Genomic DNA, 27243 nt, shown 5'->3' on the forward strand with positions numbered 1-27243 from the left:
GTCTTTCTACAGTATTATCTCATGCTCTTTAATATTTGCCACTTTGAAAGGCTCTCTTTAATTAAATACTTTCTTGAGAAAACACAACTCAATCCTAAACTGAAAATAGAATTCTCACCTCTCCACTTAATTCAAATTCTACCTCTTCTTCAAAGTCTTATTCAAAACTCATTTTCTCCACGAAGCCATCACCCTCTGATTTCAAAGATCTCTCCCTTCTCAGGTGTTAATTATATGAATCACATATCCTGGCAGCGGATCATCTGCCTCCTCTTATTCTTTTTCTAATTCAGCAGCACTCAGTTTATATCTCTCTCCTGGCACTTATTATTTTGTTTTGAGTGACAGGGATTTTAAATACCTAGTTCTCTGTTCCACCAAAAGAACTAAGTCATAGTCGTCTGTGCACAGTCTCTGACGAAAGCCCAGTCCCCGACACATCAGCAACAAATGCTTGCGGGTTTGAATGCATATAAATTTTGCCTGTTCTGTAAGAATACAGACTTCTTGAAAGAAAAGAATATGTCACATTTCTTCCTTCTCTATTCCCAGATACTAAGCCTAATGTGAAAGTATGTGTGTTAGTTGCTTAGTCATGTCCGACTCTGCGACCCCGTGGACTATAGCCACCAAGCTCCTCTGTCCATGGGATTCCCAGATAAGAATACTGGAGTGGGTAGCCATTCCCTTCTCCAGGGGATCTTTGAGACCCAGGTTTCGAACCCAGGTCTCCTGCATTGCAGGCAGATTCTTTATCCAGGCACTAAACAGCCATTTTCTAACACACATTTGTTGAATGTACATTCAACATGCTATTGTTGTTTAGTTGCTAAGTTGTGTCCAACTCTTTTGCAACCCCCAAGGACTGTAGCCTGCCAGGCTTCTCAGTCCATGAGATTTCTTAGGTAAGAACACTGGAGCAGGCTGCCATTTTCTCCACCAAGGCATCCTCCTGAACCAGGAAATGAACCTGCTTCTCCCACACTGGCAGGCAGATTATTCACCAGAGCCACCTGGGAAGCCCATATTCAACCAGCTATAGTTTAATGTTACTTATGCTAAATTATCTCTTCAGTTGCTTTGATATCCAAATAAACATGTCCTTGATCAAAGGGATGACTCAAAAAGATGAGCCTACTTCAATTACCCCTTATTTTGAGGGTTGCATATTGAGGAGAGTTTAGTAACACACACACACACACACACACACGGAGAGGTTAGTAACACACACACACACACACAAGGAGAGGTTAGTAACACACACACACACAAGGAGAGGTTAGTAACACACACACACACTCTGTTGTTTCAGTAGTTAAAAACTGTTATTTCATTGAAAACCTGGCCATAGTATCAATGCTTTCTATCTCCTCCCACCAAAAAAGCAGGGTCCACTCTACCATCCCTTGAGTCTGGGCTACTCGGCAACCGCTTTGACCAACAGCCCAGCAAAAGTTACACTGTGTGATTTCCAAGCTGAAACCTCAAGAGCTCTTCTGTTTCTGTGCTTTCTCCCTTTTGCTACCACGTGGAAAACCCTAAACTAGTCTGCTGGAGGCTCAGACCACATGGAGTAGGGACAAGCTGTCCTAACTCAGGGCGCCCTAGATCAAGAAGCTCCAAGTCAGCCAGGCAGCTGGCTGCGACTGTGTGAGCAAGCCCAGCCACACCAGCAGCAGTATCACCAAGCTAAGGGATCCAGCCCATGTCTCCCACATTGCAGGCAGATTCTTTACCGTCTAAGCCACCAGGGAAGTCCCCAGTCCAGAGAAGCACAAGCCAAATGTATGGCTAGTTAAGTCACTAAGTTCTGGGGTGGCTCATTCCACAAGGTGACTGAGTTGGAAGCCCAATACTAATTTAAAACTGAACACCTGGATGATGTCACAACACCAGCTGCTATCCCACAGCAGTTCTCAACTTCAGAACCAACACAAATCATTTCTGTATATCTAATTATAACTGAATAAAGTATTCCAATTATCAATAAAGCACAATTTCTAAATAAAAATTGTTGGCTTTTTCATGAGAAATAGATGGGAAACAGTGGAAACAGTATCAGACTTTATTTTGGGGGGCTCCAAAATCACTGCAGATGGTGACTGCAGCCATGAAACTAATTCCACGCTTGCTCCTTGGAAGGAAAGTTATGACCAACCCAGATAGCATATTGAAAAGCAGAAACATTACTTTGCTGACAAAGGTCCGTCTAGTCAAGGCTATGGTTTTTCCAGTGGTCAAGTATGGATGTGAGAGTTGGACTGTGAAGAAAGCTGAGCACCGAAGAATTGATGCGTTTGAACTGTGGTGTTGGAGAAGACTCTTGAGAGTCCCTTGGACTGTAAGGAGATCCAACCAGTCCATTCTGAAGGAGCTCAGCCCTGGGTGTTCTTTGGAAGGAATGATGCTAAAGCTGAAACTCCAGTACTTTGGCCACCTCATGCGAAGAGTTGACTCATTGGAAAAGACTCTGATGCTGGGAGGGATTGGGGGCAGGAGGAAAAGGGGACGACAGAAGATGAGATGGTTGGATGGCATCACCGACTCGATGGACGTGAGTCTGAGTGAACTCCAGGAGTTGGTGATGGACAGGGAGGCCTGGTGTGCTGCGATTCATGGGGTCGCAAAGAGTCAGACACAACTGAGCGACTGAACTGAACTGAACTGACTTAAAAAATCTATTCTCTATCAAACGAGTACCTGTCATCTCTATTCCCTTATGCACCATGAGAATTTCTTTTTAATCTACACAATGGATTTCTTGCTTCAAAACTGGATAGGGGAAATCTGGTGTGACTTCTGCACTTTATTGCAAAAGAAGTGAAGCAAACTCTCAATCAATACTACCAACAAGGAGAAACACAGAAAATCAAAAGTTATAGCTAACTCCATACCCCTATCTTATTATTTTATGGAATTTAGTTTATGAATTTTGAAATATGGCTAATTTTTGGATTAAGACTGAGAAGTTTGTGCATACGTGAAAAAAGAAAGTGGAAGTTGCTCAGTCATGTTCGACTCTTTGCAACCCCATGGACTTAACAGTCCATGGGATTCTCCAGCCCAGAATACTGGAGTGGGTAGCCTTTCCCTTCTCCAGGGGATCTTCCTAACCCAGGGATCGAACCCAGGTCTCCTGCATGTAATAGGAAATTCAACTAAAATAAGCAAACAACTCTTTCACCCTTTAATATTTTGACCTATATGTCTCTTGGACCTTTTTCTACTTCTATTCATGGCTTCTAACCCACTAATGGTGATCAGAATCCATATGCAATACTTATACTGTTTTAAAATTCAATATTATATGATAAAACATTTTCTAAACATCTCTTTGTCTCCAAATTTTCCTACTAAATATCACTGAGAAATATCTTTGTTAGAGTAGATTCCCCCAAAGCACAATTACCAGGAAAACATTTTAAAGAATCTCATTATATACTCTGCACCTTTAATACTCAGTTATTATAATTATCTTAAATTATCATTGTATTATCAAAGCTGAAGCTTGATCCTCACATACAGTTTGCATATTTTATTAACAACAACGTTGGTATTTATAACCTGTAATTTTAACATGCTTCTCCCAAACTTCTGCCCCTCTGGGGCCTCCACCTCTTCCAACTTCAAACTCCAGTCTCTAGGTCATGTGACTACCAGAATTCAGCTGTAGGCCAATGGCTATCAGAACAAAACAGAGTAGCTTACTGCTTCTCAAAGCCTGGAATTCTGAAAACATAATAATATACTTTCTATTTTTAGAGGTGGGGTCATAGGGGAACTTGCTATTTGAGTCAAATGAGTCACTCAAGATGAGAAAGTTAATATATTTCAGTCAGTATGTGTGTGCTGGCATGTGCCATCGCCTAAAGCAGTGGACAGAGAACATCTTATTTTAAAGGATGGTATGCATAGATGTTGAAATATCAGATTATAAATAAGGTATCTCAGTATTGGTTTCCACTGTGCACACTATTTAAACAAAAGAGCCAATTTCAAAGCCACTATAAACTTTACTTCAAATTCCTCTTCTTGTCAAATAATCTCACATGCTAACTTTTGCCATTAGATACTCCTCACCAGATTAAAGCTTCTTTAAAGCTCCCAATACTTTGGCCACCTGATGCAAAGAACGGACTCACTGGAAAAGAGCCCCATGCTGGGAAAGATTGAAGGTGGGAGGGGAAGGGGACAACAGAGGATGAGACGGTTGGATGGCATCACCAACTTGATGGACACGAGTTTGAGTAGTCTCTGGGAGTTGGTGATGGACAGGGAAGCCTGGCATGCTGCAGTCCATGAAGTTGCAAAGAGTCAGACTTGATTGAGCGACTGAACTGAACAGACTGAAAGGTCCCACGTAATAGCTGTGCACTTATTCTACCTTGGGGAGGACTCCACGAAGTCCATGATATCTGTATCAAGGCAGATGGGTAAACTTTTTCGTAACCAAGTGAAGAGAGGGGTGGGTACAAAGAATATTTCATGAAGAGACTACTAAGTGTGAAAGCCTAGAGGTGAAGGAGAACACAATACTTTCTGGGAACTCCAAGTGTCCGGATCAAAGGGCTAGAGAGAAAAGTGGTGAGAAAGTGAAAAAAGAAAAGGAAAAAAAAAAGTCTGGTTGCCCGAACAATCTTTATGCCATGAGGGTTGGGAGGGCCTTTGAAAGGTACACAGTGGACAACCATGACCAGACCTACACTTTTAGAACCATCACTCACTCTAGCAAAAACTGACAAGAGGCAACTCCTGGGACAGGGAACACATAAGAGACTGAGAGTAGTGGAGCAGCAGGAGCAGAAAGAAATGGAGAGAGGCTTGGCAGGGGGTTTCAGGAATGGGACTAGACAGTACGTCTTGGTGACTGGCTGAACAGTTCTACACATCTCTTGGTAGGAATAATTTTTTGCTTTTGGTAAATGTAAAAATAAAATTGTTATGCTCTGAAGCAGAAGGAAAATATACCTACATAAGCAACTACTATATTTTCTTAACTCTGTAATACTCTCAAATGGAAGATGCACAGTCAACTTCACGCTTTGTGTGTGGGTGGAAAAATCAGTGCTACTGTGTAACAGGAGAGATGGAGGTTACTTAAGCCTGATGGTTGGGGAAGAAATTAAAAACTCTGAAGGGTAACTTGTAAGTTTCCTGCTAAAGCAGTTGAAGTGAAGTCACAGAACAGTGTCCCCCTAGGGAAAGAGGAAGGAAGTACTTTCCACCAGTAAGCAGCCAATGGTCAAACGGGGCAAGGAAGGTTGCCAGAAAGTCTGGGAACACCTCCAGCCAATTGGCAGCCAGACTTTGTACTTAGTGCACGGTTCTGCCTGAGTCTGCCAAAGGGACTTGGATGAAAAGGGACACGATGCCTGACCCTATGCTCTCATTCCAAGGCCGAGTGTGCGTCAAAGGATCTGCCATGCATGGAATATTTGTCCTGTGGGAGAAAAAAAGGTGCCCTCCCCTTAACCCTTTCCCTTATAGGTCTTCACTTACTTCCCAAATATACAGGAAGCACTGGTGCCATGCCAAGGTGCTGTCCTAGGTGCCACAGACAATGTGCGGTGCCTGCCCTAGCTCAGTAGGTGCTCCGACCAAGCACCCCACAACTAAAGCAAACTGATTCTTCTGCCCAGGAAAACTTCAGTATTTTATTTTAAAAAATTAGCTACATTTATCCTGGAAAGCTCTACTCAACATCTTTCATCAACGTCCCCACCCCACTCTCGTCTCTCCAAGTTTTCTGAGTCAAGTTCTAGGGCCCTGTCATCTCGAGTGGCCAGTTTGCTTTTTTGCCTCACTCTCCAAAACATGAATTACTTGTCTGCAGTCCTGGTGTCTAGCCTTGTGTTCTGCATTATCAGAGGTGCTAATTCACTAAAAAATGTAATTTGAAATAAGTCACTGGGGGATTTAAAAAAAATAAAGAAAAGCTTAATAGCCAGATTCAGACACAAAGGGGGTCCTCTGCAGTTAAATGCTGATCTGTAACAGAATCCCTAACACAGTGAAGGCCCATGCACGGCAGTGATGAACAGCGGCAGCTCCAATGCATCTGCTCATAATGAACACACGTCACCGGGGCAGCATGGCTCGCTATGTGTCTAGGGCTGTTCCCGACACTTCACTCTCTGCCTCCTATCAAGAAAAGGTTGCCAAAACCAATATTGTACTGAAAAATGATCTGTCACCTTATCAACATTTTTTGTTCACACCCTTGTCAATGACAGAACATTCCTTAACTACTTGACAGTCTATTTTATCCTTCTTTACAATCTCTTAACACTTTTACAAAAGAACTAAACATTTTGTCTCCTTGTACTTAAGGACGTGTGACAACTGCTAATCAAGTATAAAATATTTAACTTTTGAAATAAAAATTATTAAAGTTAATGCCTTTAAGCAAGTTAAAAAAAGATTAGGACACTAATATTTGAGGGAGTGTATTACAGTTTATAATAGCACTTTCACTTTTCATTTTAAAATATCTGGTTTAATCCCTATACAACTCTGGGGACTAAGAAGCATTATTATTATATTACCTATACTTTACAGAAATGTAAAATTCTATTTATTGGATCAAAAACACAAACTATTATTCAGAATCTCAATTCATATTTTCTGATCCCAAATTCTAGGATCTTTCCATGGGTTGGACAGTCTCTGCTCTTAACAGTGTTATTAATGGAGATGATTAAATACATGGCTTTAAAAAGTTATCAAGAAAATAGATTTCATGACTAAAACATTAACAAATACAAGGCAAATAATTCTGCAGGACAATACTTGAATATAACAAAAATATTATTATTAAAGCTATCAATTTTGCATATGAACATACTACTTTGTTTTAGAGCTAGTAAGATGTGTACTATATTCCACTTAAAGACTGTAAAGTGAGTAGAGGCTACCTAGGTGCCAAAGACCAGAATGTAAGCTCGAATGTAAACTAGGGATTTGTCTAGTTTATTCACGACCACATTCTCAGCATACTCAATAAACACTGCTTGAATGAATGAATGTGAACTACAACATGGAATACAAAAATGAGGCTTTCAGATATAGAATTACATATAAAGGTAGTTTACAATCAAACCCAGGACACCAAGTACAATTTAACTTATTAGGTAATTGCTGAGGGATTTATATATGCCCGTACCTATGCTGCGTATTTTTGGACCTTCCCTTTTAGATAATAAGCTGCATGAGACTTGGAATTAGAAGTCAGATTCGTGTCCTCTACAATGCCTAGCTAAACAACCTTGGGTATATAAGCTACTTTCAACCTTGATTGTACATTAGTACCACCCAGAGAACTTTAAAAAATGCCTAGAGCCCCATATGACACCAACTAATTAATTCTGAATTTCTGGGGGGTGGAATTGGACTCTAATTTTACTTTTAAAGTTCACAGCTGATACTGATATCCAGTGATAGGTAAGCGCCACTACTGCAAACCAATGGTCCTCAAACTCTGGCTTAGAGGAGATCACCTGGAGGGCTTGTTAAAATTCAGTCCCGTCCCCAGAGTTTCCGATTCAGTTACTCTTGAGTGCATCTGAAAAATCTGTATTTTCAGTAAGTTTCCAGGTGATGCTGATGGCTGCTGGTGTGGGAACAGACTGAGTGAGAACCACTGCCCCAAACTGTCTAAAATGACTCTTGGATAAACTAAATAATAAATGTAGGAGATACACGAATACCAAAACATGAACATTATATGAAAAATTTAAGCACAAAAAAGGAACTTCATGTTCAGCATCATTGTCATTAGAAAAACACAAACTAAGTCTACAATGAGCTAACCTTACAGACTTACTAGAATGGCTAAAATTAAAAACAAAACCAAAATAACCCAAGGACTGGTGAGGGTACACAGCAACTATTAATACAATACTCACGGGCATATAAGATGGGACCATGCTGGAAAACAGTCTATCAGTGTCTTGTAAGTTAAATGTGTACTCACCACATAAGCCAGCAGTTGCACACCTAGATATTTATCCTAGAGAAATTAAAACTCACATTCACATAAAAGCCTACACATGACACTTGGAACAGCTTTAAACATAATGGCTCCAAGCTGGAAGCCACTGAAACGACCTTGAATTGGTGACTGAACAGAAGAGCATATAACTATGGTACATCTATATGACGGACTATTATAGCAACACGACGCAACAAACTGCGGATGAAACTCACATGCGTTCTTGCTTTAGTGGAAAAAAGCCACTTACAAGGCTACACCCTGCATGACTCCATGTATGCAGCAAGCTGGAAAAGCCAAAACTATATGGAGAAAAAAAAAACAAACAGTGGTTCCCCAGAGGCTGGTAGGAGCCAGATGTCAACTACAAATGGATACTCATTATATTCATCTAATAATTACAAACTAGCTCCTTCCAATCTCAGGAACTAATACCTCAACAAGACAATTCTTAAGCGTGATGTGCATCTCTCCAGGACACTTACTCCTATTCTGGGGTCAGGCTGCTTTCTGGGCACGGATGACATCACACTCTCTCAAAATAAGCCACCAGGAGAGAAACACCCACAGTCCACAGTTTGTTTAAACTTGCTGCTGACTCATTCCTCCCTTGATACCTGAACCTTTCTTTCCTAATAACTTTAATTATAGTCATCTCTCTTTCTAAAGCTTCCCCTCTCCTCAGAGATGTATTTGTTATCCTTCTGACCTCCTGATAGTGAGACACTGGGTAAATATGTCACCTCCAGGAACCAGTCTGCTAAAAACAGAACCTGCATTTTCCACGCATTCCTCTCCGGCACGTGGATGCTGCAAAGATTAAAAGGGATGATGGATGTGCATGGGATTACTGCTGCTATGCTTGAAGTATATTTCATGGAATTTGTTCTAAACTTGTGGTGTAATAAACATCCTATTCCTTTCTCCCTAGCACGGCAACTATTCACACCGGAAAAGGCATTCTCCTGCACTATTTACTGAATGTATTGCCAAAACCATGGGATCTGCAAAAGGAGGACTCAGTTTCACTCTGTAACTTACTCTGTGACCTTGACCAAATTACTCACCTTTTGAGTCTCACTTCTTTATAAAATGGGCTCAGCTACAACGTGATTCTCTAGGGGCTGCTTTGAAAGCAATATCAGCACACATAAAATACTATATAAGGCCTGATATGAACCCTACTCCCTGATCTCTAAACACAAGTGACTAAGCAAGAGGTTCTCAGCCAGATGGAGCAGATTCCATCAGTGTCACCAGAGGGCATCAACAGAGATTCATAATCTGGGTTCACTGTTCACTACTCGAGAGTCCCAGAACACATCAATTTTTAAAGAGATGCACGAAATGCTTTAATTGAGAGAAGGAAAAAAAAAAGTGGAAAGGTTTTCAAGAGTTGATGTGGTATACAAGGGAAAGAACGTGAACTCTGGTGTCACCTAAACCTGGGTTTGAATTTAAGCACTTATGACCTGAGGGAAGCCATCTCACCTCTCTGCATACTTCCTAATCTATAATACGGGTATAGTTGCTGTAGAACTGTGAGAAATAAACAATAATGTATATAAAGTATACGAATACCTTTTATAGGCAAGCCCTCAAACAATGCCTGTGCATTAATACTCCAACTAGCACGGATTAAGCACCACCTGTAGTAGGCATCGTACAAAGCCTGGTCACCACTTCTATCAGTACAGTGACGCTCAACATGCTCAAAGCCAGGCTGCAGCAATACGTGAACCGTGAACTCCCTGATGTTCAAGTTGGTTTTAGAAAAGGCAGAGGAACCAGAGATCAAATTGCCAGCATCCTCTGGATCATAGAAAAAGCAAGAGAGTTCCAGAAAAACATCTATTTCTGCTTTATTGACTATGCCAAAGCCTTTGACTGTGTGGATCACAATAAACTGTGGAAAATTCTGAAAGAGATGGGAATACCAGACCACCTGACCTGCCTCTTGAGAAACGTATATGCAGGTCAGAAAGCAACAGTTAGAACTGGGCATGGAACAACAGACTGGTTCCAAATAGGAAAAAGAGTACATCAAGGCTGTATACTGTCACCCTGCTTATCTAACTTCTATGCAGAGTACATCATGAGAATGCTGGGCTGGAAGAAGCACAAGCTGGAATCAAGATTGCCGGGAGAAATATCAAGCACCTCAGATATGCAGATGACACCACCCTTATGGCAGAAAGTGAAGAGGAACTAAAAAGCCTCCTGATGAAAGTGAAAGAGGAGAGCAAAAAAGTTGGCTTAAAGCTCAACATTCAGAAAACGAAGATCATGGCATCTGGTCCCATCACTTCATGGGAACTAGATGAGGAAATAGTAGAAACAGTGTCACACTTTATTTTTTTGGGCTCCAAAATCACTGCAGATGGTGATTGCAGCCATGAAATTAAAAGACACTTACTCTTGGGAAGGAAAGTTATGACCAACTTAGATAGCATATTTAAAAGCAGAGACATTACTTTGCCAACAAAGGTCCGTCTAGTCAAGGCTATGGTTTTTCCAGTAGTCATGTATAGATGTGAGAGTTGGACTGTGAAGAAAGCTGAGCGCTGAAGAATTGATGCTTTTGAACTGTAGTGTTGGAGAAGACTCTTGAGGGTCCCTTGGACTGCAAGGAGATCCAACCAGTCCATTCTAAAGGAGATCAGTCCTGGGTGTTCATTGGAAGGACTGATGTTGAAGTGGAAACTCCAATATTTTGGCTTCCTCATGAGAAGAGTTAACTCACTGGAAAAGACCCTGATGCTGGGAGGGACTGGGGGCAGGAGGAGAAGGGGACGACCAAGGATGAGATGGCTGGATGGCATCACCGACTTGATGGACATGAGTTTGGGTGAACTTTAGGAGTTGGTGATGGACAGGGAGGCCTGGTGTGCTGCGACTCATGGGGTCGCAAAGAGTTGGGCACGACTGAGCGACTGAACTGAACTGAACTGAATACTATTTTCCTAAAAGACTAGGGGAAACTCTAGAGTGAAGGTGGAGTATACGGGCATCTTTTATTGCTTATTACAACATGCATGTAGAAAAGCCAATTTTTCACTCCCAAAGAGCTCCCTGATAGCTTAATGCCCTGATTAAAACTCCACCACAACAGAGTCAATCTAATCTGAATTAGTTTCACTAGCTCTTGAGAGTCCCCTGGACTGCAAGGAGATCAAATCAGTCAACTCTAAAGGAAATCAGTCCTGAACATTCACTGGAAGGACTGATGCTGAAGCTGAAGCTGAAGCTCCAACAGTTTGGCCACCTGATGTGAAGAACTGACTCCTTAGAAGAGATCCTGATGCTGGGAAAGATTGAAAGCAGGAAGAGAAGGGGACGAGGATGAGATGGTTGGATGGTTTCACCGACTCGATGGACATGAATCTGAGGAAGCTCCGGGAGCTGGTGATGGACAGGGAAGCCTGGTGTCCTGCAGTCCATGAGGTTGCAAAGAGTCGGACACAACTGAGCAATGAACTGAACCCCAAATCTGCTTTAAAGTGTAAAACTTCCTAGGAAATAACTTTATGAAACAGAAGAGAGAGGATAGCTACATCTCTTTCTAATTCTCTCTCCTTGGCATCTCGTGTCATCTGGTTCTACTGTTTATGAGCTTTGTAACCCTGGGCATATCACTTAATCTCTCGGAAGCTGCTTCATCATTAAGACGGGAATGGTAGCACTTAGCTACCCCTGATGTAAATAAAGACCTCCGGGAAAGAGAAACCATCTGGGTGGGAAACACAAAGAAAGCAGAAGGGAGGAAAGAGCCACAAAAGAATCAGACAGAATGACTCAAAGAGGAAGAAGGAGAGAGGCAAATACACAAAGAATACAACATTTGCACAGGGTGTAAATTTCACTCAATAAGCATGAGTCCTCAGGCCAGGGATATAATCCACTGTGGAAAAGTCAATCTCTTGTGAAACTTATGACTTTTAGCATTTCCCAATAATTAGTGGTCATCCAGCAAATGAATAGTGATGATGTCATCAATATTAAAGAAAAAATGAAGATCAACTAAGGGCCACAGAGATGATAAAATTGTCTATAGAAGAGCCAGCAAGCTTAAACTTTTAAAGTTTGCTTAAATGTTCTAAGCAAGTGAGCATCAATTCCTGAGTATGATACTGCTGTGGTGTTAAAAACTATGTGTTGCTACATATACAATACATTTACACTAACATATCATATAACAGGTTATAACACAGAATCATGTATGTTGTCTTTTCTGAGTAATTAAAAAAATAAAGGACTGTCAAAGGTAATATAGTTGTTAACCCTCTGCTGCTGATTTTAGGTCCCAAAGCCATGCATGCCAATTTTCTTCCTCTTCTTCTCTTCTCTACTGATGGCACAATATTGAAGGGAAAAGATGTTTTACCATGAGACTACCTTAACTAGATTCTGACCCTCTTTTTCTAGTTGAGTAATTCTGTTCTATAAATATTACCTGAGCTCCAACTAGATAAGGAACAAAAGGAACACAGAGATGAATGAGAAACTATTCCTACTTTAAAGGGGCTTGGGCTTTGGTTAATTGCAGGCCAGCAATATATGTTGTCTGGATAGACAGTTATATTGCACAACAAAGAGATTTAAAGGTTGAAGGGGATCAGCAATAAGTCAGGTTGGTCAACACCTGGTGTAGTTTAAACACATGGAACATATTTCTAAGCACCTCCTTTTCTTCTTCCTCGCCTCTCTCCTTCCAGTAGGCTTCAAACTCATATACACCTTTCCAATCCTCAAAACAGCTAATCTTCCCTAAAACTCCCCTGTTCATCTGCAACTGGTGTAGGGATTCCCCTACTTGGCCCCTCAACATAAAATCTCCACCTGCTTTTCAACAGAATCCACTGGGTTCCTACTCCACATTCCCAAACGGCAGGAAATGCATACTCTGGCCTTATTTTGAAGTATCTTGAAACAAAAGCATCCCTTTTGCTGCAGAAATCATAATCTACTGTTAATTGACCAAATTAATACTGATGTCCCCTGTTAAGTGCTTAACAAGGCACTGAAAAATGGTATTATGAGAATGCAAAATCAAAGCTCACAAACTGACAGTTCTGTTTGCACAGTGGTTCAAAAAATTTAGTAACTAAAAAATGATCAGCTAAACTTCTGGGTTTTCCCCAAAACCTGAAGATCGGGTTAACACTGTGTCCACCCTCCCTCAGAGCAGCAGGGATTGGCCAGGTTACAGGCATCTCCTTTAGGTAGGGCATAAGCTGTTGGGTGGGCTTCCCAGAATCTGCTTGCCAATGCAGGAGACACCGGTTCAATCCCTGGGTCTGGAAGATTCCTTGGAGTAGGAAACGGCAACCCGCTCCAGCATCCTTGTCTGAGAAATTTCGTGGACAGAGGAGCCTGGTGGGCTACAGTCCATGGGGTTGCAAAGAGACATGACTGAGCAACTAAACACAAGCTCTCAGGTATATGGCAGTTCTCCTGAAGACTCTTGTGACCATCAAGGATCTGTGCCATACATACCAGGTACCTAGACCTCAAGGAATACAGAGGAAGGCAAAATACAGAAGCCCTGCTCATGCGGAATGATACTGTGGCTTTGAACAGATGATGAAGGATGGGGTAAGCAACCCACAAAGAACAGTAAAAGTATTCTAGTATTCTTAAGGAACTCGCTATCTAACAGAATCTGTGAGCAAATCTTTTTGTGAAGTGAATGGCCACTCCCTATTTTATCAGTTTTGAGCCCTACAATGAGCATGTTTCAAGTGATGGCACATAGTTATTTTCTAAACCCATATAATTTATAAGATTATAGTGTGAATTCCTACACACACACTGAAAAATTAATTATGAGAAGTGATAATGATTTTTTTGTCCAGATTTATGTATCACTTAAATTGACTTCTGAGTTTCACACATGGATTAAATTATCTCTGTATCTCGTATTCTGCATATCTCATATATGATCTAAGTATACTGTTAAATTTGTGGTGAACATCTTCAGATTAGCAAATCTGCATTAAAAGACATACCCTTTTAACATTTAAAGGTACCATCAAAATTACATTTCCTATTATTTAATACTAAAGCTCTCAGATTCACAGTAAATTCTATTTTGACAACAAAGTGAAGCCCTTAAATTGTAAAGGTTTCTAAGTATGAACTATTGTAAATGCCCTCAATTTCTGCCTTGCTGACCTATACTAAAACTTTTGATGCCTACTAGTTATATAATTGGTAAGTGAATAAGGGACACCAGAAAGATTACTTGATAACTTGAGAAAGTGTTTATACAGAAAGTGAAAGTTGTGTCCGACTCTTTGCGACCCCATGGAATTCTCCAGGGCAGAATACTGGAGGGAGTTGGCATTCCCTTCTCCAGGGGAACCTTCCAACCCAGGGATCGAACTCAGGTCTCCCTCATTACAGGCGGATTCTTTACCATCTGAGCACCAGGGAACCTCAAGAATACTGGAGTGGGTAGCTGATCCCTTCTCCAGTGACCTTCCCAACCCAGGAGTTGAACCGGGGTCTCTGGCTTTGCAGGCAGATTCTTTACCAGATGAGCTACCAGGGAAGCCCATTTATACAGAGCCGTCTGCATATTCTAATTAAGTTTTCCTGGCATTAAAATCACAGGAAACCATGAGTTGCAATACTGTAAACTGTTTAAGTAAAAGAGACAAGGAAGAGAGAATATTACAATATGAATATACTGTTCAGGTAAATTAAAATAATTTTATCCAACTAGGTCTGGTTCTGTCTGCCCTAAACCAAGTCATATTGTTTATTTTACAACTTGGGTTAGTAAGACCATGATTACCATTTAGGGGAACAGAATTCTCTTCTGTGAAAATTGTTTCCTGGCTCATTTATCATCACTGCCACCAAATATAAAAATTATCTTCAATCACAATCTTGATTTGTATGACTCTAAGAATTAGCCCTAAGAAAAACAGGTGGTACTGGTACGGAGATCAGGCTACTTACTTATTTATTGACTCAAACTCAGGTCTTCTGGCTACTAAAGTCACATTCTTTCCACTATGCTTTACTAGTTCTTTCTCAATAATAACTTAAATGTAAAGTAAACTTTCAGAGTTTGCAAGGATCTACTATCTCATTTAACCTTGGTAATAATCCTAGGAAGTTGAGGCAGACATAATACCTCTAACACTCAGGACACTGGGTACCCACACATAAAACGATTTGCCCAAAGAAGATGGATCGAATGCCTGGCAATATCTGCAAGACACAAATAACTACTAAAAAACCTTACTGTGTGCAACTGAAGTATGTGGCCTTCAGAGTAAGCATATCCTCAAATGAGTATAATTCATCTGCTGCTGTTATATTCTAGAGATGGTAAATACCAGATATCTGCACTGCTTCTCTTCTTTTCCCACAATCCTTCCGCACACTCTTTCTCGCAAGGCCTGAACCTAGCCTCCGAAGCATTTTGAACACACAGTTCCAGGCAACTCCTATATCAACCAACACAGATAAAATCTGCATTCCTGTTCTTCCTCCATTAAGGCCCACTTGTATAATATTTGTTTTTGACATTTTGTCTTTGCTTTTGCTTGGATATTTGCTTTCATGGCTCTACCAGAATTGTATATATTATCTTCTCCAGGTCCTGGAACTCTGCCTTGTTTTGATCTCAGAGCACCAGCTGCAAAGACTCATATACAGCAGGCACATAAGGTGTTCTGAATATACCAGAGAAAAATGCATGGTACTTAGGAAAACATCTTGGAGAAGGAAATGGCAACCCACTCCAGTACTCTTGCCCAGAGAATCCCGTGGACAGAGGAGCCTGGTGGGCTGCTGTCCATGGGGTTGCACAGAGTCGGACATGACTGAAGCGACTTAGCATGCATGCATGGGTTGGAGAAGGAAATAGCAACTCCCTCCAGTATTCTTGCCTGGAGAATCCCAGGGACAGAGGAGCTGGTGGGTTGCCATCGATGCGGTCGCACAAAGTCGGACATGACTGAAGTGACTTAGCAGCAGCAGCAGGAAAAAATCTAAAGTTAACAATGACAAAAATACCTTCCCTTATTTCTAATTACCACTCAGGAAAGAGTCAGATAGTAAAAACAAGTTTTGTGGGTCAGATGATTTCTGATGCAACCACTCAACTCTGCCATTATGATGTAAAGCACCTATAAACAACATGTAAATAAATGAATGTGTCTAGATTCTAATAAAAATTTACTTATGAACACTAAAATCTAAATTATTTAATTTTCACATCACATTCTTCTCTTGACTTTTTCTCCCTAACAATTGAAAAATATTAAAATAAAAACAAAAACAAAAAAATCTTAGCTGGTAAGTCATAGAGAAAAAGCGTGTAGGCTGGATTTGGCCAATGGGGCCAAATGTACTCACCCTTGGCCTAAATCTGTGGTTTTCAAAATGAGAATTTCAGGTGGTCTGCAAGATCCTTTTCAGCAAGTCTAACTACCTATGTGTGAAGCTGGACTTTCTTTGGTTCAACCAAAACACTTAAAAAAAAGTCAATCGTCAATCAAAACAATGCACAACAGATTAAATGCATAAGCAAATATGAAGACCCAGCTGCATTCTATTAAGCCAGAAATCGAAAGATTTGCAAAAATGTAATAATAATGCCACTCTTCCCACTAATTTTTCTTTGTTTGGAAAATACCTAGTTATATGTCATAATGTTCTTTATATTAACATGTAATAGACTTATGATTGATTTTTTAAGTGCATTAATATTTTTTAAGTTCCTCAGTTTTGATTTCTATTTAGATGCCAACAGCTACAACCCATGAAAAGTTAAAAAGCTGTCTGGGGGCCCTAAATAAAAAATAATTTTAAAAAATATGCTGTTTGGTGTACACACACACACACACACACACACACACACACGTAAACTGGCCACACACCATGGCACGTGGGATCTTAGTTCCCTAATCAACCAGGGATCAAACCTGCATCCTCAGCAATTGAAGCACAAAGTCTTAACCACTGGACCACCAAGAAAGTCCCTGGCCCTCAGTAAATTTAAGAATGTAAGGGGTTCTTGAGACCGGTCACTTTGAGAACCAGCCGCTGAGCTGCAGCAGGATTAACTGCTGTAGGCTGAGCTGCCTTGAGAAATTAGGTCAGACCTGATTTCGGTCTCCTTGATTTCCCCCCACCTAAGAGCTTCCTGGTATTTCTTTCATTAAGTCCTTATTTGGTAAAATGTAATCCCATGCAATTTATGTTCTTAAATAATAAAGTTGGTGAAAATGTGGGGTGATTTTCATTGAAAGAACTCTTCTACTATGTGCAGACCATAAAAATGCTTTAGCCTTTGTCAAAATAGGCAACTAGATTCAAGTATCTCTCCCTGGCTTGTCTTTTCCAACCTTAAAAAAAAAAAAATCCACAAAATTACTATTGTAATTCCTTGCCTTCAGAACATCTCTCAAAATAAACAGATTCACCAGCTTCTTTATAAATTATAATCTCTTTGACTTGGCTCCACAAAACTGTACAAGCCTGGTGCTAACCAGCATCCTCACTAGCATACATCTAAAGAAATGAAATCCAGGAGGCATGGCACCAGTTTAACTGATAGCACTAACAATGATGCACTAAAAATCACATTTTTGCAAGTAAAGTATATACATCTTACACAGTATCTTACAAGAATATTAATTAATATTTTGCTTGTTTTACCATTTGATATTTTAAAATTTTTAAAAAGATTACTTTAGGAGACATAATAAGGAAAGTTCTCTTAATTCTAGTGTTACCATATGTAAGGAAACCATATATAAGGAAGTTTTCTTAAATATAAATTTACTCTGTAGTAAGGTTTAACTATCCAGACAAACGATGTATACTGCTGGCCTGGGGAAACCTCTTCCTCATTCCTCATTTTAGAGAGAATTAAAGAAATGATACTATAATTCCAATAATTATAATTCTGTTGAATATACACTGTTAATTAGAAGGCACTTCCACATGAGTATATGATTCTAAAGATCTTTATAGTTTTCTCTTATGGAATAATAACTTTGTAAACAATAACAAAGTGGGAAGAAATTTCTGTTTTTTGAATATTTGTCCTTTAATCTGCATTATAAAATATCTTAAAAAAAATCAAGAATTATGATCAGATGCTAAATCTGCCATAATTTGTGATTATTGTCTCCAAGAAGAAAAATAAAATAATTTGGTTATTTTGACCAAAGCAAGAACTTCAATTTAATAGCATCTAGAGCAGAAAGGCACTAGCAAATTATTACCTATTTGGAGAATTGTTATCCATCTGGGGAAACAGTACAGATTAATTTAGAGAGATTTGGTAGCTATGCTGTTCAATGAAGAACAACAACCACCAAAAAAACACATAGATTTGAAATGTGGGGAAAAATGCTTACTATTTAAATTTACAGTAAAAGCAAAAGTCTCATCATGATTGCAAAACATTCCAAATTGTGAAACTTAAGTTATTTGTAAAACAGACAAAAGTAAAGCTGCTTCCTCAGTTATTTTTTGAGATCTCATCATCAATTTAAAGAAAATGCTTATATTTAAAAGAAGGCCTATTTAAAAATAGGAATCCTGCTAAATACAAATATGAACATGAAGTAAATTTATCTTATATCATGTATTCCTGTCCCATGTATATGCAAATGAAGATGATATGAAACCAAAGTTAAAAAAAAATTACTTTCTTCAATTCTCTAAGGAATAAAAGAGCCTCAAACCTAAAGAACAGCAACTGATGCTAGTGTAAAAACAATAAAATTACGTAAAATTGGTATGTAGATTATATGGGGAAAAAGGGAGAAAAAAAAAAAAGGACATGTACTTCACTGTATAAAAAACATATTTCTGCCAACACTGTCTTCAAGATTTTGGGGGTACAATTAATAATTTTTCTACTCTCATTTTTAAATTAAAATTATGTGCATTAAAAACCTGAGTATAATAAAGTTTCCTAGGAAGGCAAAAAAAGAAAAAGAAAATCACGTGGAATTTATACTACCACCCAGATAGAACAGATCAAGAGGATTTTGGTCTCATATTTGAGAAAACATTGCTCCTACTACTGTAAAACAGCAAAACTAGAATCAAGATACAGTTATTTTAAAGCTTGGCACAGCAGTTTAAAGTTTGAAAACTACCTTTGCTATTTAGTTTTATTTTTCCAATTTCTTTCCCAGCAGTGGGACAATAACAGTGTAACTTTCTCTACCTGCTGGGGAATTTTCTTAGCACTTTGTGGAAACCGTTGGCTTTCAGAAATGGATAGGCTGATTTGAACCAAAAGTTAGACAAAATACAGATTTGCAACAACAATAAAAAAGCGATTCAGAAAGAAGATCAAGCCAAGCAGATAAGCAAACTCTATAAAAATCAGTTTTCTGGGACTGTTCATCCAGTCACTTCCCTAATTTAAAAAAGCCAAACCAAAGCAAAGCATGCTGACTTACATTGCTTCTTTAGTTCTTTCAGCTGTTGTTTAAATTGGACAAATTTTTCATTATTTTGAAAGTCTGCATCGGAATTCTTATTCTGTAAAGCCAAAAACTTCTTCTCCACTAATAATTTTAGATCAGGTATTTTCTCTGAACGTTCTTCTTTTACCTGAGGAGGACAATAAAATTACTGTAGTTAAATGTTAACAATGACACAGTCTTGTAACAGTATTTTTCTTGCATTTTATTCAAATATAAATATAGAGGTAGAAAACAGAATTTCCTTCAACAGAGAACCAGGGAGGCAGGGCCCTGTTTCAGAAACAGACTGCTAGTGGACAGCTGAGAAATTCATTTACCCCATCTACCCTTTGGTTTCTTACACTATCCCTTCGTTGCCCTGCTAACTTGCCGTGTCCAGACAACTACCACGCAACTGTGTCCCCCACCTTCACCCGAAACTGAGCATGACGGTGCTTCTTCTCATTTAGGTCTATGCAGTCCCTCCTCCTTCTTCTCAAGTCTGTCCTGCATTCTCTCCAGCACTCCTCTTCTCTGGTCCTAGGCCCCAGCAGGTGAGGCTGGCTCCTCCTTCACAAAATGAGTGGAGACTTTAGCCCCGAACTTCCACCATCTGCAGTCACCTGGAGTAAGTGTCCCTAGTCTGTTCAAAGCTAACCTCTCAATCTTTATTCTCCCCTCCCCCAATATTTTATTATAAAATTTTCAAACATGCAAAAATGTTGAAAGCATCATATTTTACCATTCAAAGTCAAAAGATTATCTGTAAGTCCTCTGCTTTGATTATCTTCTGTCATGGAGGAAAGAATTAGATAATCTTCTTTTGTTTAATTGCTATGCATGCGCCAAATCAAAACTGAAAATTAAGCATGAAATCAAAATACCTAAATCTATATATAAAGTACGGAGTATAGGAACTGTCTTCTCATTGCACTGATGAAGCTCAACCAGTGCTGGATCCATCATCAAAGAGAGGTGTGAAAAACGTGGCGAGGCTTTAGCGACAAGTCATATGTAATTGAAAATTTAAAATAAGTCCTATCAGGCTAAAGAAACAATAAAGCCCAGTTTGGAAACAAGAAGGTACAAAGACAATCAACCGAATAATGCCTAATATCACAAAAATAACAGTACTTCTATCCAGTGCATGGTTATTCTCTATCTCTACACTAGAGAGAACAAGATAAGGCAAGTTCAAGGCTGTAGCAAGAAGAGGGCACAGAGCAGACACAGAAAATAAATGATGAGTTCTCAGAAAGGAATAAGGGGCTCCCTTTCTGGATTTGTAAAATAAAAGCACACATGTGAAGCTTCTCAAGGCCTTTGATTAGTATGAAATTATTAATCTTTCATGATCAGAAAGGAGCTAATCTGAGCAGATATCGGTAAACGCAGATGTCCCTTTCCAACAAAGTCTCTAACCCACTCAACACGCTTAATCTCCCCCAATCCAATACAACCACTGCTGAGGAGCTGAGCAGAAAAGTGCAGGGCAGGGGATGGAGGCATTTTGGAGTTGACAATGCAGCAATGTGAAGTATGACTAGGAAAACCTGAATACATCAAATTTAGTGATTCAGAGTACTTTCTTCCCCCACAGCTAGAACCTCCAGAGAACTGCTGTAAAGCACAAAATTTCACTGCAGCAAATACCTTCTCTGGAAACTTGATGCTGCACTTGGCATAGCTATCCACTGCAAAGAGAACTTACTGTACTCCAGCTCTTAAAATGAGAGCCTGGAAAATATTAAACTCATTATCTGTTTAAATCAATGCAATAAATAGGAATCAATTCTATTTTTTAATGGTTTCTTGCATTGTTTGTATTCTCAAGATAAAGAGATACAGAATCCCAAATGAGGAAAGAAAAAAGCCATTCTTTGAGTTGTAAGTTGACCGTAAGTGTTACCTAGTCTGAAATAAGTAAGGATGGCCCTCTTTTCCTAAGACAAACACAAAAATACCTCCAAGAAGTCTGAGGGATCTATTAGAGCCTTAGTCCATCCTTTTCCTAAGGATAAACTGCCTGGGTACAAGACTTAAAACCTGAGTTTTAAGTCACTGGGTGTACTAGTCTGGTAAGACTGTCATAGCAAAGTAACACAAACTAGATGGCTTAAACCACAGAAATGTATTTTCTCATAGCTCTGGAGTCTAGGAATCTGAGACCAAGGTGACAGCAGGGTTGGTTTGTAGAAGGCCATCTTCTCCCTGTGACACAGTCTTCTCTCGTATGTTGTCTGTGTCCAAATATTCTTCTCTTGAAAGGACACCAGTCACCACATTAAAAGGAAGCACCCCAATGACCTCATTTTACCTTTGATTATCTCTTTAAAGACTCTGTGTCCAAACACATTCTGAGATACTAGAGGTTAGGCCTTCAGCATATGAATGTTGGGAGAATACAATTCAGTTCATACACTGGGTTAAAGGAATTTTAAGAGAGAAACTAACTGAGAAGTAAACTTAGCAGACACTGTAGTTAACAGAATGGGAATTTAATATTGTCCTGGAAAGAAAAGGTCATGTTTTTAAGTAGCACCCACTTATCAAGTGAGTGGCTTCTCTGTGTAGCTAAACAGGAGAGAAGAACAGAAAAGCTGATCAGGAGTAGGTGCTGAACAGCTTTGGGAGCCAGGCTATGAAAGTGAGGCTTGATTTGATAGGCAGCAGGGAAAGACATTAAAATACTCTAATGAATAAAGTGATAATACCATGAAAATTTTCTTTCTTAAAAAAAAAAAAAGATTGCTGTAGTTAAAGCATAGAGGATGCATTAAGACAGGAAACGAAAAAGAAGTTACTGAACTATGCTAACTAATGGCAGAGGGGATGGCAACTTGATCAAATTCTTTGCTATTTTTGAAGCAGAATTACTGAGTCATTTTGTGAGAGGAAGACATGAAACTGATGATGTCTTTAAGATTTTTAATATGAGCAACTAATTAAATAAAATTTTCTTGAGGAAAGAGAGGGCAATCCTGAACGTCTGGACAACATCTAAGTGGAAAGATCTAGTAAGCAGCTGGAGAGACATTTAAAATGAAAGCATGTGAAGGAAAAGAAGAGAAATGCAAAAGGAATTCTTTAAAAAAAAAAAAAGTGAAGAAGAGAACCAGGAGTTAAGGCAAGTCCAAGAAGAAAAGAAAAGAAGAGAATTTCCTTAAGAGATGGTTGTCCTTTGGAAAAAATGATGCAGGAGAGCTCGAGTAAGATAAGGGCTGAAAAGAAGCCACTGGATTTAATTACCAGGCACTGGTACACTGCACTGGAACTACTTATCTGTTTCAACCTACTAGCCTGCAAAGCTTCTCTCAGACAAGGATCATTTCATGGTGCCCAATATACCATCTATGTTACAGCAGCTGCTCAAATGACGCTGATGAACTAGTGAATTACAGAGATGGCAAATTCTACTCTAGTGAGGTAAGAAGAGGGACTAAGGGGGTACTGTATGAGCAAGTGAATCAAGTTTGGCAGCAAGGGAAGGAGAAAGAGATGGGAAGCAGATCCTGGGAAAGAGAGAGCAAAGGACACTTGTTTATTCATAGAGTGGTCAACAGTAGCTTGAAGTGAAGTTGACATGATGGCTGAGAAAGAACATGGACCCCAAGATCAGACAGGTCTGGGTCCCTAAGTTGTGGATTTGCGGACAATCCTTCTAGGCCTTGGGTCTATCTCACTTCTTAACTGGAAATCAGGAACACCGTCAATGCCATGAAGACTTAAATATGCCACGTTTGTGTTTAACTCTGGAGCACAGAACATATTAATTTTTTTAAATTCTTTCCTTCCAACTTTAGCATAGAGTCTTCAACATGTTTGCAGACTGAGAAGGAACCAGTGAGGGAACATAAATCAGAAACACTGAGAAAAAGCAAGTAACGGATTTCATTTGAGGAAATCCTTCAAGTACTAGGGGCTTCCCTGGTGACTCAACTGGTAAAGAACCCACCCACAATGCAGAAGACCTCGGTTCAACCCCTGGATTGGGGAAATCCCCTAGAGAAGGGGACCGCTACCTACTCCAGTATTCTGGCCTGGAGAATTCCATGGACTGTATTCCATGGGGTCGCAAAGAGTCGGACGCGACTGAGCAACTTTCACTTCACTTCAAGTACCAGGGCAAAAACTAGAGAGAGAAGACCATCTGCAGAAGCACAGGAGTCTTTACCAGGGGTCCTAATTGCCCACAGGGCTGCACACGCACGGACCTGAGGAAACCCCCAAGAAGCTCAGGACAACAGGGAGTGGTGAGCACCATGCAGAAGCAGCCAGCAGCAGCCCCAGGGGAGACGAAGCCGCCCCACAGCTCTGGGGGACCACTGCCAAGTGACAGCAAGTACAGGTTTCTAAGGAAAAGGTACAAATCTAGACTTCTGTGAGATCTTTTTTTCTTCTGGTCTTTAAAACAACATATAGACCAAACAATACATTATCAGCCTGAAGCCAGGAATTTGAAACCTAACTTAACCTTATTAATGCAAACAAGATGTCAATATTTTGGACACAAAAAAGCAAAGTACTACTGTGATCCACCATCGTTGGGGGTCAAGTGCAATCCCCAGACATCTACTTTAGGGATGAAATATGGTCCTTTCAAACAGGACAGAGAATAACAGGGAAAGGAGAGTGTGGGGAAGAGAGGGGAAAGTAAAGGATTCCATTCTGACATGCTAATCCCAAGTATTAATGAAAACCTTGGGCTCTAGACTGGAGATTAAAAATGAGGCTCTTCTGCTAACTGAATGACATTAGAAAAGTTACTAAATGCATCTAACCTTAGTTTCCTCACTTGTAGACAGAAAATAATAACAGGATTTCCCTCCTGATGTTGCGGACAGGAATAGTTAAGATGAAGCAACACAGCTCTGGTGAGCTCTTTGTCACAGAGAACAGTCAGTGAGGAGTAGGTGTTATTGTTGTGATTATCATTATATGTATCTCCAGGGTAGCTGGATACCCAGGCCTGCAACTCCACAGACTGACATGAACACCCACATAGAGAAATCAGGGCATGGATTTTAATGGAAACCTGGAAATGAATGGGATTACCAAGGAGAGGAAATAAACAGAAACAAAAAAAAAAAAAAAAAGAGAGAGAGAGTAAGGCAAGAACTCTGGAGAATACTGAATTTATGGGGAAATTTGAAGGATCAAGAAATAAAAAGTGCAAGAATTAACAGGACAACCAAAAGACAATGTCCCAAAAGTCTAGGATGTTTCAAGATCTGTCAAATGCTGCACAGAAGTCAAGTTAAAGAAGGACTGAGAAGTGTCCACTGGATTCAGTGACTGGGTCACTGGGGACTTTAGCAAGAGCCAGATATGCACAAAGTGCTGACTTCAAAATACACAGATTTTTGTTGAATGAATTGTTTCAAGATGATGGAGCAGTGAAGACAATGAAGACAAAACACATGTTGCCAAATCTTCCAGAGACTCTCCAACTAACTGCTCAGTTTGAGATCAAAAGCACTTGAGAAAGTCTAGCTACATTTAATTGGAACCCAACAATCCTGTGACTTTAGTATTTGTCTTACGTCAGCCAGGGAAGGCAATTAAGGAGCTGACTGTAACAATGAAGTCAGATCTCTGGTGGCTTGTCCCTATGAACAGAGGCTCGTTGTTTCAGAAAAAGAAATAAAGGTAGGAACAAAAGGAAAGCTCGTGGTCTTTACCCATACTGAAACTACATGTTATTTTCAGCATGCTTTAAACTAAAATTTATAATATGATGATCACACACTTCATTTCTTTCAAACAATATTGTACACATATGCAATTACTCAGTGTGCCACTTTATTGCCACAGGACAAAGTCAAGGTCTCCTCCTCCAATCATTACTGCCTTATAGCTATTACTTCATTGGGAGAGAAGATCACAGGAGTGAAGGATATTAATGGACTGAGTCATTCACACACTTTTGAATCATGGGAGAATCTAGTATGAAATTAGTCATTCTTGTAACTGAACCAAGACTCAAGATGGATTTACTCTCTCCAAAACAGCCACTGTTAGATGTTTGGCTCCCAAAAGAACATATACCTAATGATTTATATTTTGGATATCACACAGCCTTGAGAAGTTTATTATGGGTACACAGTGGTGATAAGCAATATGCTTTGTGTTCTGCTCAGTATGCTAAGTATCCCAAGTTCCAATCCATGATCTAAGGCTGTGGGACCTACTTTCATGCTGGGAATCCAGGGAGAACTGTCTCAACTGGTCCTAGAACATTCATTCAGCAATATTTACAGAGTCCCAGCTGGATCCCAAGCAGCATAATGCACTTAGCATAACTGCTGAGACATTTATGGAGGTTGGCCCAAACTTACGACACACCACCAACCCAACTGGTCATGCACTGGGTAAATTTATATAGGCCAACACTGTCTCCACCTATATATAGCAAAAAAGCTTGCAGAAGTTTTCACTGAAAGGCATGTCCAGGCTACAAATCACTATGCTTTCACTGACTACAACCTAACTGCAATGGAGACACATTATATTTTCTAGAGACTTTACTATACTGTACCAGACCTTTAAAAAAAAAAAAAGGACAAAACCACATATGTCACACACACTAATGATGACCAGCATGGATTATACCCTTCATCTCAGGCCAGTTTCTGTTGTCAATTGCACAATCTGCACTGAACTCTGTTGGACTCAATTATTTGCAGTTGAGTGAGTTTCCTAGTGCCATTATTTAGTTTGACTCTTGACAGAGACACTTAAGAGGGAAGGAACACTTCCTTGTTGAACATTATGACACACTGAATGGACGTCTCAGTTTGCCCAGGTGTTGTAATACACCATTATTGGACATGGAAACATCTTTCCCTCTTCAAGCCTTTCAGAAAAATTTTGAAAACGAGTAAATTCAAACCTGTGGGAAAGTGCCATTGGTCTGGTTCTAATGGACACGTCCTATTGGAATAGACAGTTGTCCCACAGATGGCAGCTGAATGAGGCAACCTCATCTATGTATATCTGTTACTAAACATTTCTGCTGTTGAAAATTACTCTGATCATTCCTCATGGCATTAATCCCACTATAAGACTATGACCAACAGGAATGACATATTTGTTACAGGACTCCAATATGGTTGGGGGGTGGGGGGAGACAGGTAAAGGAACCAAACTGCTGATTTGCCTTCCGGGCTTTGTTGTTGTTTGCTTTATTTTCTTCTCTATTTTCCTTTTCTTTGTTTCTTCAGCAGAACTTATAGAAATAACCATTATTTACCTATTCTACTTATTCACCCATTCAATAAATACTTACCAAATGCCTACTGCATGCAGGCACTGTGCTAGGCACTGAAGATTCCTTAGTAAACAGACTAACCTGGTCTCTGTTGGTCTCTTGGGATTTGGGGTATAGTGGAGGAAAACAGTACTATTCAAAGAGTCAAATATACTATCATCAGCTGTGAGAAGTGCTGTGAAGGAAATGTATTAGATGCTAGGAGAGCATGCAACAACATAAATGCCGAGAACATCATTTCACAGGCAATCTTGCTATGTACTGCTCAATTATAAACACAGGTCAGGCTGAGGGGAGAGTGAGATGAGGATTTTTACTGTTGTTATTAACAAACACATTGCAACTGCACAAAACCTTTCATCTGAGTGGTTCAAAGCCTTCTATGCACAAGCATCATTATCCCAATTTGACAGATGTGAGAAATGGGCAGTTTACAGTGATTAAGCGTCTTGCCCAAGGTCATACTGAGTCAGTGACAAATGACTGCAACTCATTCAAACCTCCTTTCAACTTAATTTTGCTTTGCATGTGCC

General features: G+C 39.8%; 1 protein-coding gene across 12 annotated transcripts in view; it reads right to left on the reverse strand.

Moving 5' to 3' along the window:
* NSMCE2 (NSE2 (MMS21) homolog, SMC5-SMC6 complex SUMO ligase) overlaps positions 1-27243 on the reverse strand; it is a 233021-nt gene that overhangs the window by 135015 nt on the left and 70763 nt on the right. For all 12 annotated transcript variants that reach the window (XM_069599891.1, XM_069599888.1, XM_069599886.1 and 9 more), the window contains exon 4: positions 19435-19588. In XM_069599891.1, coding sequence (XP_069455992.1) covers positions 19435-19588 — 154 coding nt within the window. The remainder of the gene's footprint in view (positions 1-19434; positions 19589-27243) is intronic.

Source organism: Ovis canadensis, chromosome 9 (genome assembly GCF_042477335.2).
Source record: "Ovis canadensis isolate MfBH-ARS-UI-01 breed Bighorn chromosome 9, ARS-UI_OviCan_v2, whole genome shotgun sequence".
NCBI lineage: Eukaryota > Metazoa > Chordata > Mammalia > Artiodactyla > Bovidae > Ovis > Ovis canadensis.